Source organism: Eulemur rufifrons, chromosome 16 (genome assembly GCF_041146395.1).
Source record: "Eulemur rufifrons isolate Redbay chromosome 16, OSU_ERuf_1, whole genome shotgun sequence".
NCBI lineage: Eukaryota > Metazoa > Chordata > Mammalia > Primates > Lemuridae > Eulemur > Eulemur rufifrons.
This window is the reverse complement of record NC_090998.1, coordinates 89,756,137-89,769,622: the sequence shown is the minus strand read 5'-3', so window position 1 is coordinate 89,769,622 and position 13,486 is coordinate 89,756,137. Positions and strand designations below refer to the sequence as shown.

General features: G+C 46.2%; 1 protein-coding gene across 2 annotated transcripts in view; it reads right to left on the bottom strand.

Moving 5' to 3' along the window:
* EP300 (E1A binding protein p300) overlaps nucleotides 1-1,183 on the bottom strand; it is an 80,416-nt gene extending 79,233 nt beyond the window's left edge. For both annotated transcript variants that reach the window (XM_069491511.1, XM_069491512.1), the window contains exon 1: nucleotides 2-1,183. In XM_069491511.1, the coding sequence (XP_069347612.1) occupies nucleotides 2-95 (94 nt within the window). In that variant the 5' untranslated portion in view covers nucleotides 96-1,183. The remainder of the gene's footprint in view (nucleotide 1) is intronic.
* Nucleotides 1,184-13,486: the final 12,303 nt, after the last annotated feature.

The following is a 13,486-nucleotide window of genomic DNA, read 5'->3' as shown; positions in this document are numbered from 1 at the left end:
CCTGTGCCATCGCTGGCCGACGCCGAGAGGGCCGGAGACGAGAGTTTAGGCCGCTTGGCTGAAGGCGGCCCCGGTTCCACCACATTCTCGGCCATTTTTAATTCTTTCGGAGATACGAGCGAGGAAAACGAGAATCCTCAGGAAATCTCTTCTTCGGCCCGGGGTCCCCGCCCCGCTCCCAGGGGTGGGCTTGGGGGGCTCCGCCGGCACCAGAGCGGGTGGGGGAAGTTCCTTTTTCTCTTCTCCGGGTCGCGGTGGCTGGAGAAGGATGCGGACTCGATAGAAAAAGGTAGGGGCAAGTGCGAGAGGCCGGGCCTGGGCCCAAGCCCGGAGGAGGGCACAGGAACACAAATCCGCCAAGCGCGTCCGCTGCGGAGAATTCCGGAGAACTCGCGGCTCTAGAGGCGCAGTCCCCGGCCCGCCACGGCCGGCCCGTGCCCAGCCGAGGTCTCTCGGAGCTCCGCCGCCGCCATCAGCCTCTTCCTCCTCGGCGCTGTCCTCCTCCTTCTCATCGCCACAAGGAGGCGGGGGCGAAAAGGGGGGAGAGGAGGAGGCGACGAGAGGCACTCACCTCCTCCCGGTGCCCCCTCCCAGGCCTGCGCCCCCACCCTCCGAGCCCTCCTCCTGCCGCCGCGCTCCGCGCCGCCGCCGCACCGGCCCCTAATGGCCGCAGAGCGCTCACCCGAGCCGAGAGCCAGGCTGGCGCCACCGCCTCACATCGCGCGGCGGCCGGTGGAGGCGCAGCGAGGACGCCGGGCGCGGAGTTGGCTGGCCGAAAGGGCCAAGGGGGCCGGGCCGAGCAACGCTGCCCGCCCGCGCCGACGCTGAGCCCACCGAAGAGGCCCCGCTTCGGCGGCGGCGCAGGCGGCCGCTTCTCGCGCGGCGCTCTCCTTCGCCCTCCTTTCCCGCGGAAAATAAATAAATACGGCCGCCGCTACAGCCCCCACCCGCGGCGGCCAGGTGCCGGGAGCGCCCGCCCCCCGGGGCTCCGCTCGGGGCCCCGCTCGGGGCCGCCCTCGGCGGCGGGCAAAGGCGCCGCGGAGCGCGGGGTTATGTAATGGTCCCCCCTAGGCGTCGACGCCGGCCTGGCTCCTGGGCCGCGGTGGGGGTGTGTGCGGGCAGGAGGGGCCGGGGGTCGCCTCAGCCCGTGCGCCCGGGGCCCCCAGCCACTGTCTCGGCCCCTGCCGCCTCTCTACGACCCGGTTTCCCTCCGCACTCTCTCGCTCTCGCAGTTCGCACTCAGCCTGGCGTCCCGCTTGCCTACTCTCGCCCGCTCCCTCTCGCCCTCTCCCCCCCAGCCTAGCACACAAACAAGATGGCGGCTGTTGTTTCTTCCCTCTGCCGAATCCTCCTTACAGGCTAGCGGTAGCAGCGGCGGCCGGAAATGAGCCAAGGGGGGGGGTGAAAAAAGGGGAGGGGCTGGGCCTCCGGAGGGAGGCGGTGCGGGGGCGGGGCCTAGGCCGGAGCCGCTCACACAATGGGGGAAGAAGGGCGGGGGCGGGGCCAGGGCCAGTTCCAATCACGGGACCCGCCCAAGGCCCCAACGCGGTTGGAGCTTCCGCAAACTCCCCCGGCGTCACCCGGTGGCTCCCTTTAAAGGGGAGGATTTTAAGGGGGGGTCGGGGGTGGATTCTGAGTTTATTTTCAGTCGGTGGACACTTACGGGGGAAGGTACCTGGGCTGGGTCTCTGCGTAGGAGACTGGTGGGAACCGAGGTGACGGAACACAGGAGTTGCGAAGGGAAAGGCGCCCAGTCACCGCGCAGGTGGCCGAATGAGAGCGCCAGTGGGGACCGCCCTGCTCCCGGGGCCTCGGGCGGCAGGTCCTCCAAACCCCTGTTGACTCCGCCAGGCAGGGGGGTGTCCCCACCGCCCGCTATTCCGGCCCAGAAACCCAGTGCACCCTCACTCTTCTCCATCGCCTTGTGCCTGAGGGAGCGGTTCACATCCAAAAATCACGTTGATTACGAGTTGTTTCCATTTTCTCTGATTGTTCCAGTTTTTTTGACAAGCATATCAGAAAACAAAAATCACAGCAGTGAGAATATGTTTAGGACCAGAACCAAATTCAATTCTTGCCCACCACGTGTCTACATGCCCTTACCAGGTAACACACTCACCAAAGGAGCCTGGAAATATTTTTCTGAAGACACCTGGGACCTGAAGAAATTTTAGGCTTTTTTTTTTTTTTTTTTAACCCATTCCCAGTAGATCAGCTTAATAAAGGACTACATTAGGCAGTGCTTTAAAGATAATGTAATTATGAAAAAAAGCAAAAATGTAATGTGCTAAAGGTAATGTAAGATTAAAAAAAGCAAAAATGTAACGACAGGGGAAAATGCTGAGATATAAAGTTCAGAGTGTGTGACTACATAGTTTTGCAGTGGAGGGCTGAGATATGCTTTCATGTTCCTACATATTCCAGGAGTCCCCTACGTTTGGCCTTGGGTAAATTGGTACTGGAGGAGGAGGCAAGGTTCTAAGTGGCCCCCAAATCAGTATCTGCCAAGATGGTTAAAAGCTTTTTCTCTTATTTCATAGCTCATGCTCCTTAGTTGGTGTTTGCACATTGTGGGTTTACTTTGGTTTTTGTTATTGTTTGTTTTCTAAACGCATGATGGAGAGAATATGTAACTTAAGAACCTAGGAATAAAGATCTTAATGAGGCGATTCTAATTTCCCAGAAGGATGAATTCTGTCTGTGATGTTCAGGCCTACTTCACCCAAACTGCAGTAGAAAAGCAGGCAAAAAGAATCATAAAATGAAAAGAAAAAAGAAAAAGAAAAGAAAAGAAAAGAAAAGCAGGCAAATTGAAAAGGACAGAACCTCTTTATCTTAAAGTTGTTACAGAATGGATTCAACATGTAGGGGTAAGATCAAGATTGGCTTTCAGGCCGGGCGTGGTGGCTCACGCCTGTAATCCTAGCACTCTGGGAGGCCGAGGCTGGTGGATCGCTCAAGGTCAGGAGTTCAAGACCAGTCTGAGCAAGAGTGAGACCCCATCTCTACTAAAAATAGAAAGAAATTATCTGGCCAACTAAAAATATATGTAGAAAAATTAGCTGGACACGGTGGCACATGCCTGTAGTCCCAGCTACTTGGGAGGCTGAGGCAGGAGGATCGCTTAAGCCGAGGAGTTTGGGGTTGCTGTGAGCTAGGCTAAAGCCACGGGACTCACTCTAGCCCGGGCAACAGAGCGAGACTCTGTCTCAAAACAAACAAACAAACAAAAAAAAAAAAACGAAAAAGATTTGCCTAGTGGGGATCCAGCTTGACTCTAAGCAGCATTCAGACATACCCTGCCCACCTGGCCAAAAATACTGTGGGACTAGATATAAAAAGTAGATCGGGCTGGGTGAGGTGGCTCACGCCTGTAATCCTAGCACTCTGGGAGGCCGAGGCGGGAGGATCGCTCAAGGTCAGGAGTTCCGAGACCAGCCTGAGCAAGAGTGAGACCCCGTCTCTACTAAAAATAGAAAGAAATTATCCGGACAACTAAAAATATATATAGAAAAAATTAGCCGGGCATGGTGGTGCATGCCTGTAGTCCCAGCTACTCGGGAGGCTGAGGCAGAAGGATCACTTGAGCCCAGGAGTTTGAGGTTGCTGTGAGCTAGGCTGACACCATGACAGTCTAGCTCAGGCAACAGAGCAAGACTCTGTCTCAAAAAAAAAAAAAGAAGAAGAAGAAGAATTGGAGGAGAAAGACATTACCCCAGTGTGAATCCATCAGTTGCATCTGGTCAAGATGCTGCCCATATGATCCACAGGCAGAGTAGCCTTCATTCATCTCTACCCCATTTCCCCAGGATCTATATCTGTTTTGTGTTCCTTATTCCTCTAAATAATTCCGCTGTCCCTCTACTTGTCCAGCTGGAAACCCAGGAGCACCGATGGATCCACATAATCCTCCCTTTTCTTCCTCCCTCATACCAAATCATCAAGTCCTGTGGCTTCTACTTCCTAAACGATCTTCCAAATCAAGTGGATTTTGAACTATGTGGAAATATTATATACCTATTCATAAAAATTAAGTTAAAAAGGGCTTGCATAAATACAGTCTCAACCATGTTTTTCCCAAAGCACTTGTCATCAAGGGAAGAATGGTTTGATATGGCCACCACACCCGGCCATATCAAATATTTATAGACTTTGAAAATCCCCAAATCTCTAGGATACATTCTATAAGTGCACAGAAATGTTTATGAGAATGTTCCCTGCAGCACTGTAATAGTCCTTCCTCTCCCCACAAAACAAAACAAAAAACTATGGATCTGATTCTGTTTATATGAGATATGTAGAAGAGTCAAATTTATAGAGACACAAAGTAGAATGATGGTTGCCAGGGGCTGGGGAGAAGGGGAATGGGAAGTTAGTGCTTAATATTAGAGTCTAGAGTTTCAGTTTGGGCAGATGAGAAAGTTCTGGAGGTGGATGGTGGCCATGATTGCACAACAGTGTGAATGTAGTTAATGCCACTGAACTGTGCACTTAAAAATAGTTCAAACGGGCCAGGCACAGTGGTTCACACCTGTAGTCCTGGCATGTAGGGAGGCCAAGGCAGGAGTATCACTTGAAGCCGGGAGTCCCTCTCTCTACAAAAACTGGAAAAATCAGCTGGGCATGATGGCACATGCCTATAGTCCCAGCTACTTTGGAGGCTGAGGCAGGAGGATCACTCGAGTCCAGGACTTTGGGGTAGCAGTGAACTGTGATGATGCCACTGCATCATCTAGCTTGGGCAACAGAGAGAGACCTTGCCTCAAAAAAAAAAAAAAAAAAAAAATTAAGAGAGTAAATTTTGTTATGTGTATCTCACCAAAATGTAAACATTTTAAATGGTTAAAATGGTAAATTTTATGTTATATACATTTTACCACAATAAAGAAACTATGGAGCAGCCTTATAATGATGGGCTATCATGCAGTCATTTAAAAATGAATAGATAGATATATGCTACCATAGAAAGAGATCCATATATTGCTAAGGACAAAAAGGAAATGGTAGAAGAGCCGGGTACAGTGGCTTGAGCCTGTAGTCCCAGCTACTTGAGAGGCTGAGGCGGGAGGATCACTTGAGCCCAGGAGTTCAAGACCAGCCTGGGCAACATAGAGAGACCCTGTCTCTAAAAAAAAAAAAAAAGTGCAAAATAAAAAAAGGAAATTGTAGAATAGCAGTTATAATATAGCTCTATTTTTTATAGATATAATTATTAATAATAATGGGTTAGAAGCTGAGGGAATATGTACCAAACTGTTAATGGTGTTGGGGTGAGAGAAGTGTTAGGGAGAGCTTTTACTGTACATTATAAATTTTTGTGATGTTTCAAATCAGAACCAAAGAGGATTTTTTTAATAAAAAAAACTTTCAATGGTTCCTCTTTGCTATTAGGATAAAGTTTCAAATGCAGGAAATGGCTCCTGCCTACCTACCTTATTTCTCTCAACTTCCCTCCTTGCAGCCAAGTGGGATTATTTCTGTTCTGCTCGTGTTGTGCTTTCTCTGTCCTTAGGACGTTCACATATATATTCCTTCCATCTGAAACACTTGCCACCCCCATCCCTTTCCCACCTAATTCCCAACCACTCTTCTGGTCTCAGTTTACACAATTCTTTTTCTATAAAGCCCTCCTTATCCTCCTGAGTCCTGGTTACAGACTTCTATGCCCTCTCCTGGCAAGCACCCTGTATCTCTGAATCACCTGCACTGCCTGGGTCCTTTTTGGCCTTTCCTGTTGTCCATCTCTCTCTCCTAACTCCTAATTCAAGACCTGATGCATACTAGGGACTCAGCTCAAACTTCTTGAACCAATGATTGTATGCCATTAATTTATGAATCTAGTCTGGCTTGGTGGATCCCCGTCTCCTAACCTCATCTATTCTACTACAGCCACAAGGACCTTCTGGCCCTGAAAGGGACATGATCCACCTTACCTGTCCATCAGGGTGCCAGGCCACCTCTCTTCTGGAATCTCAGATATCTTGACCTGGATTCTTTATAATTACACCAGAAGAAGAAGAAGTGTTTGTACTCGTTAACGATGTGGGAAACTGGAGCTCTAAAGCAAGTGAAATGTGCTTCATGAAACCCCAAACTGAGGCCAAGGGAAGGCTTGAACTCAGGTCTTCCAATATCATATCCAAGCCTCTTGCTACTTACTACTTCCTTGGGGCAGGAAGCAGGTCTTAGGCTTCCTAAGGACTGGCACCTCATACAGGAACTTCACAGAATTCATGGCCAATGAATGTTTATTGAATGAATGAAAAAAGGGAAGAGGGAAGTTCTATACATAAACACTCACACACACTCTATCTTTTCCATAAAATTAGAACACAAAGTACCAAACCCACAAAAACAGCCACAGAGCTTGTACCTCCCCATTTCGTTAGGCGTGGTGTCCCACCATCAGGACTGAAGTGGGCCGGCAGAACCTCAGGTAACCAAGGAACTAGCATTCTTTATATCTAAACCAACCTTTATGAAGCATCTCCTCTGTGCCCAGCACTGTGCTGGGTACTATGAATTCAAAGATGGAGAAGACACCGTCCCTGTCTTCTTGGCACACAATCTATTTGGAGAGAAACTCATAGAGATAGTTACTGACTAGAGTGAGTGAGGTTCCCCAAGGCAAACAAGGATAATTTGTGAGCAGAAGCACCTGTCACATTGGCGCCTGAATGCTGCTCACCAAGGCTGGAGCATATGCTAATGAGGGTGCCCAGGCGGGAGAGGATACTGAAAAGATGGGCCCAGCCAGACCACAAAGGGCCATGTGTGCCATGCTGAGAAGTTTGGGCTGACACCTGTGTCCTACTTTTTGTTTGGCTATGTGGTCATCTTGTCTATAAATTAGCTCATTTGTACAGTAATTTGGTGGAATATTAAAATATGTTAACAGTATTGTAAATACAAATCTGATTGACTTCAAAATAAGAAAAACCATGACTTAAAATTTGGTCCTTTATATTCTAAAAGGGTGCTCCAAAGGATGGCAAAAAGAGACAGATATGCAAATAGGATTTTTTTTTTATGTTTTGTACCCCCTAAGCTGATGTTGTGTGTGGTAACTATAGCCACTATGTGTGGACCTATCAGACTGTGACTCTACCTAAAGGATCTCAAAATAGTTCTGCTCTGCTCTCTGCGGCAGGCAAGCGTCTGCTCTATTCGGCAGTAGCTCATTCTTTACTATTGTTGCTATGTGACAAACTATTGGCTCTCAGTGTTAATCTCAGCCTGCCAGAGAAGGAGGGTGAACAGAAGGCTTTGAGAAGTGTCTTTCCTAGAAAATAATGTAACAAACATGTCCTGAGCATTTCTTAGGTACCCCCCGTGGTAACTGGCCCTGAAGATACAAATACCTGGCTCAGTACAATGAACATTTATTAACTCCTCTGTGGCAGGCACTGTGCTGGACTCTGGGGACACAAAGATAAATAAAATTCGCATGGTTGCTGTCCTCAGTTGCTCACTATCTAGTGGAAGAGACACAATCATAAATAGAAAACCACAATCTAATGTACTGTAGTAGATGCAATGACAAAGTCTTGGGTGCCATATGGACACTGACGGGGGTGCTTCAGATGAGTTCAGCTTTGGACATGGTGGTGTACTGTGGGACACCAATATGGAGATCACCCATGGATAGCTGGACCTATAGGTCCACAGGGAAATCAGACTCGGTCTGTATCCTTAAGGATCTTGCTGTCTAGTAAAAGAGACAGAAGTCTACATACAATAGATCGATTGCAATACTCTGTAGTGAATGTTAACACGGAGGTTCACACAAAGATGATGGTACAACTTCTGTGGCCTGGAAATTCTGGTGTTCCTCCAGGAGATAGCCTAGGAGCTGAGTCTTAAATGATTCAGAGTGGTTTTTCTAGTAAAAAAGGAGAAGCCTATGTGAAGTAATTGGACAACTCCTTGGCTCTGTATCCAGGCACAGGTAAGGGGGACATGCCCAGGTCTGGCACAGCAAACACCACAAAGCCCAGCACCTGGACAGTGATGTACCTTACTAAGGGGCTGAATGTATAGCTCACCTGGTGACAGAAGATGTTTGGGGGTGTTGAGGTCACTAGCGATATACAAAACTGCAAACTTTCTATGTTCCACAATCCTCCAACCTGATAAACATCTCATTTTACATGGGTAGCCAAGACCATAGGATTTCAGGAGCAGGGAGACACAGGAGGAATACCTGCCTTGTCTTCCTACCTGGAGCCTTATTGTAAGTTGATCCTTTGCACTACTTCTTTGATTCATCTTGGCATAAATCAAAGTAAGAGCAATTTTAAATCAAGTCCAAATCAATATTCTCACCCACTCTTGAACCTCAGTTAAATTCTATGCTTTGACACAGCTCAGCTTTCTAGAAAACAGACTCTAGAGAGCCCTGATGAAGTCACTGTAGTTGCTGTTATGTATGTAGAAGAACTGGTAAGCGATTCATAAAGTCATTTATTTATTTATCAAAAATTTACTGAAGGCTGGGTACAATGGCTCACACCTGTAATCCTAGCACTGTGGGAGGCCAACGCAGGAGAGTCACTTGAAGCCAGGAGTTCAAGACTAGACTGAGCAAAAGCGAGACCTTGTCTCTACAAAAAATAGAAAAATTAGCTGGGTGTGGTAGCACATGCCTATAGTCCCAGATACTTGGAAGGCTAAAGCAGGAGGATTGCTTGAGCCCAGGAGTTGGAGGTTGCAGTGAGCTATGATGATGCCACTGTACTCTAGCCCAGGCAACAGAGTGAAATCCTGTCTCAGAAAAAAAAAAAAAAAAAAAAAAATTATTGAATTGGCACCTCATATGGCAAAGGGTGAATGTATTTAATTTATAGAGATCTTATAAATGGATAAGAAAAAAATAGGGAAAAAATGGGTGACCCCCTTCCAAAATAATAGACAGTTGTGGCTGATAAATCCTAAGGTGAGCTCCAATAATCCCCACCTCCTGGTAGCCACATCTTTGTGTAATCTCCTCCCCTTGAATGTGGGCAGAACCTGTGACTCACTTCTAACTAATAGAATATGGCAAAGGTGATAGGCTGTCACTTCCAAATTATGTTGTGTTATATAAGACTCCATCTTAGCAGAATGAATCAAGAGATTCTCCTTGCTGGCTCAATGAAGTAACCAGCATATTGAAGAAGCCCACATGGCAAGGAACTCTGTGTGGTCTCTAGGATCTACAGAGGCCTCAGCCAACAATAACAAAAATCCAGTGCCCTCAGCCACACAGCCACAAGGAAATGAATTCTGCCAACAATCTGAATGAGCTTAGAAGCAGATTCTTTCCCAGTTGAGCCTCCAGATGAAAATGCAGCCCAATGGACACCTTGATTGCAGCCCTGGGAGACCCTGAGCACAGGACCTGGCTAAGCTATTCCTGGACTCCTGACTCACAGAAACTGTGAGGTAATAAATGTATGTATTGTTTTAATACTAAATTTGTGATAATTTGTTATGCAGCAATAGCAAATGAATACAACACTTCAGGAAAGGAAATAAAAATGAGTCTTTAAAAAAATGCAATGTATTTATAATTAGGTATTAGTTTAACATGGTTTAACACTTTGACATTTTTTGTTTTTTGAGACACAATCTTACTCTGTCACCTGGGGTAGAGTGCAGTGTCCTCATTGTAGCTCACAATAACCTCAAACTCCTGGGCTCCAGCAATCCTCCTGCCTCAGCCTCCTGAAAAGCTGGGACTATAGGCACTCGCCACCACACCCGGCTAATTTTTATATTTTTAGTAGAGACGGGGGTCTCGCTCTTGCTCAGGCTGGTGTCGAACTCCTGAGCTCAAGCAATCCTCTCGCTTCAGCTTCTGAGAGTGTGGTTTAACACTTTGAAAGGTAAATTTTTCCTCCCCCTCCTATCCACCAACCACCCAGTCCCTCATACCAGTAACAGTCTCTGTTACCAGTTTCTTGGTAACCTGATCACCTCTCAGAGACCCCCATCTCCTAATACCATCACCTTGGTGATTAGGTTTCAACATATGAATTTTGGAGGAACATGTACATTCCAACCATACACACAGAAGAGTGTCTGAAACATATAAGTACAATTGAAAGACAAAGCCAACATTTGTGTTACCATTATCCAGGCCAACCAATAAAATATAGCCAGTATCTTAGCAGCCCAGCCCTAACTCTGTGGCCTCTCCTGTCGCATACCCTTTGCTTCTCTGAAGATGTAACCACTACGCTGACTCCAGTCATTATCATTCCCTTGCCTTGTGAATGGAGTTTTCCTTCCTATGCACTCTCAGACACTGTACAGTCATTTGGTTTCACCTGTTTGTGACCTTTCTAAAATGGAAATCACACTCTTCTTTTGTGACTTACTGATTTAGCTCAGGATTCTTTTTATGCAATCCAGCCATGTTGATCCATGAAACTGGGACTTGATCATTTTATTACCATGCAGTTTCCACTGTATTAATAAACTACAATTTATTTTTCCACTTTACTATGGATAGACATTTGAGGTTTTTCATTTTTTTCCTATTAGAAACAGTTCTGCTCTGAACACTAATTTACATAATTTCTGGTACACATGGGCAAGGCTTCCTCAAGGAGAATATATATGAGAAGAGGAACTGCTGGGATAAAGAGTGTGCACATCTTCAGTTTTTCTAAATAATGCCAAATTGTTTTTCTGAGCAGTTTACCAATTTATGCTCCCGCTAACAGTGTATGAGAGTTCCTATTACTCCCCCTTATTGACAACATTTGGTATTGTCAGATTCTTAATTCTAACCACTCTGATGAGCACACAGTGGTGTCTTATTGTGATTTTAAGGTTTTTTTGAAATCACAGAAAAAGTAAATTTTTTTGTTTTGTTTTGTTTTTTAATTTTCGGTGCTCTACACGTTTCAGAGAAACTTCTCTAGTAATGAACTATAGAAATGATTGCTGAAAGTATAGTTTTGTTTTTTTTTTTTTTTTTTTTTGAGACAGAGTCTCACTCTGTTGCCCAGGCTAGAGTGCCGTGGTGTCAGCCTAGCTCACAGCAACCTCAAACTCCTGGGCTCAAGCGATCCTACTGCCTCAGCCTCCTGAATAGCTGGGACTACAGGCATGTGCCACCATGCTCGGCTAATTTTTTTTGTATATATATTATTAGTTGTCCGGTTAATTTCTTTCTATTTTTTGGTAGAGATGGGGTCTCTCTCTTACTCAGGCTGGTCTCGAACTCCTGAGCTCAAGCGATCCTCCCGTCTCGGCCTCCCAGAGTGCTAGGATTATAGGTGTGAGCCACGGTGCCTGGCCTAAAATGGATTTTTTTTTTTTTTTTTTTTTTGAGACAGAGTCTCACTTTGTTGCCCGGGCTAGAGTGAGTGCCGTGGCGTCAGCCTAGCTCACAGCAACCTCAAACTCCTGGGCTTAAGCGATCCTACTGCCTCAGCCTCCCGAATAGCTGGGACTACAGGCATGCGCCACCATGCCCGGCTAATTTTTTCTATATATATTTTAGTTGGTCAGATAATTTCTTTCTATTTTTAGTAGAGATGGGGTCTCGTTCTTGCTCAGGCTGGTCTCGAACTCCTGACCTTGAGCGATCCACCCGCCTCTGCCTCCCAGAGTGCTAGGATTACAGGCGTGAGCCACTGCGCCCGGCCTAAAATGGATTTTTTTAAAACTCTATAATATAGTCTTCCTTTGTAAAGATGTATCATAATTTGTTTCATCAGTCCTCCATTACTGGGCATTTAAGTTGTATTCCATCTTGCTATTATAAACAATATTACTTACTGTGCATATCCTAGAACATGCCATTTCACACATAAGTGAGTATATCCGTAGGATAAATTCCAAGAAGTGAAGTAATTAAATAAAACTGAAGTTCAACTGTATTAAACTTGCATTTAATAGTGTGTTAGATATGACAAACTGGTCTTTATTGAAGTTCACCACTTTACACTCCCATCCACAATGTACTACTGTACATTCTTCACATGATTGCCAACATATTAAGAAACCCGGCCGAGCGCGGTGGCTCACGCCTGTAATCCTAGCACTCTGGGAGGCCGAGGCGGGTGGATCGCTCGAGGTCAGGAGTTCAAGACCAGCCTGAGCAAGAGTGAGACCCCGTCTCTATTAAAAATAGAAAGAAATTATATGGACAACTAAAATATATATATATAAAAAAAAAAAAATTAGCCGGGCATGGTGGCGCATGCCTGTAGTCCCAGCTACTCGGGAGGCTGAGGCAGGAGGATCGCTTAAGTCCAGGAGTTTGAGGTTGCTGTGAGCTAGACTGACGCCACGGCACTCACTCTAGCCCGGGAAACAAAGCGAGACTCTGTTTAAAAAAAAAAAAAAAAAAAAGAAACCCCTTCGTCTTTGGCGTATGTGATAGTGACAAAAAGAATACCACTGTGGTTTTGTCATCTCTCTTTTGGTAACTGAAGGTGAGCATCTTATCATATACTTAAGACCCACTTGCAAAACTTAAGTGCACATATAGTAATAACATTCATTGGTGTCGGGCAGATGGGGGGAAGGGGATGGGTATATACACTTGTAATGAGTGCAGTGCGCACCGTCTGGGGGATGGACACACCTGAAGCTCTGACTCGGATGGGGGAAAGGCAATATATATAACCTAAACATATGTACCCCCATAATATGCTGAAATTAAAAAAAAAATTTTTTTTAAAGACCCGTTTGGCTGGTCCGATGGTAGTGGGTTATCAGAACTTATTAACATTAGTGTCACTAAAGTTGGTATTCAACCCCCCACTGCTAAATTTGACTGGCTTTAAAAAATATAAAAAGATAAAAAAGTCCTCAGTCCCAGCTACTCGGGAGGCTGAGGCAGAAGGATTGCTTAAGCCCAGGAGTTTGAGGTTGCTGTGAGCTAGGCTGATGCCACAGCATTCTAGCCAGGGCAACACAGTGAGACTCTGTCTCAAAAAAAAAAAAAAAAAGAAAAGAAAGAAAAAGAAAATAGGTATAAAGGTACAGTGACTGGTGGGTGGGGAATCAGGGTGGAAAAGACTAATTTTTTTACCGTACATCCCTTTGCACCTTCTGGATTTTCTACTATGTGCATGTATAATCTACTTAAAGTACATTAAATAATTTTAAAATGTATTGTGCTCCTATTATGGGTCAGGCGTGTGCCAAATTCTAGAGGTACAGTGGTGAGCAAAACAGAAACCTCGCCTTTGGGAGCTCCCAGTCTAATGACAGAAGACACTCACTGAACCAGCGTTCCAGTGACGTGCAATGAGTGCTATGACAGAGCACACTGACACTGAGGCTCTTGGAAGGAAAGTGACGCATAGCAGGGACATCCAACAGTCTTGGAGGTGGGCAGACAGCCTGAAGCTTACATGGGAAGCAGAAAGAAGAGGGAGCCAAGTCTGTGGACATGGCTTAGGGGACAGGAAGCCCCAGCAGAAGAAACAGCGTTTGGGAAGACAGCAAAGCTCTGTCAATTTAAGGAACTGAAAGAAGCCCA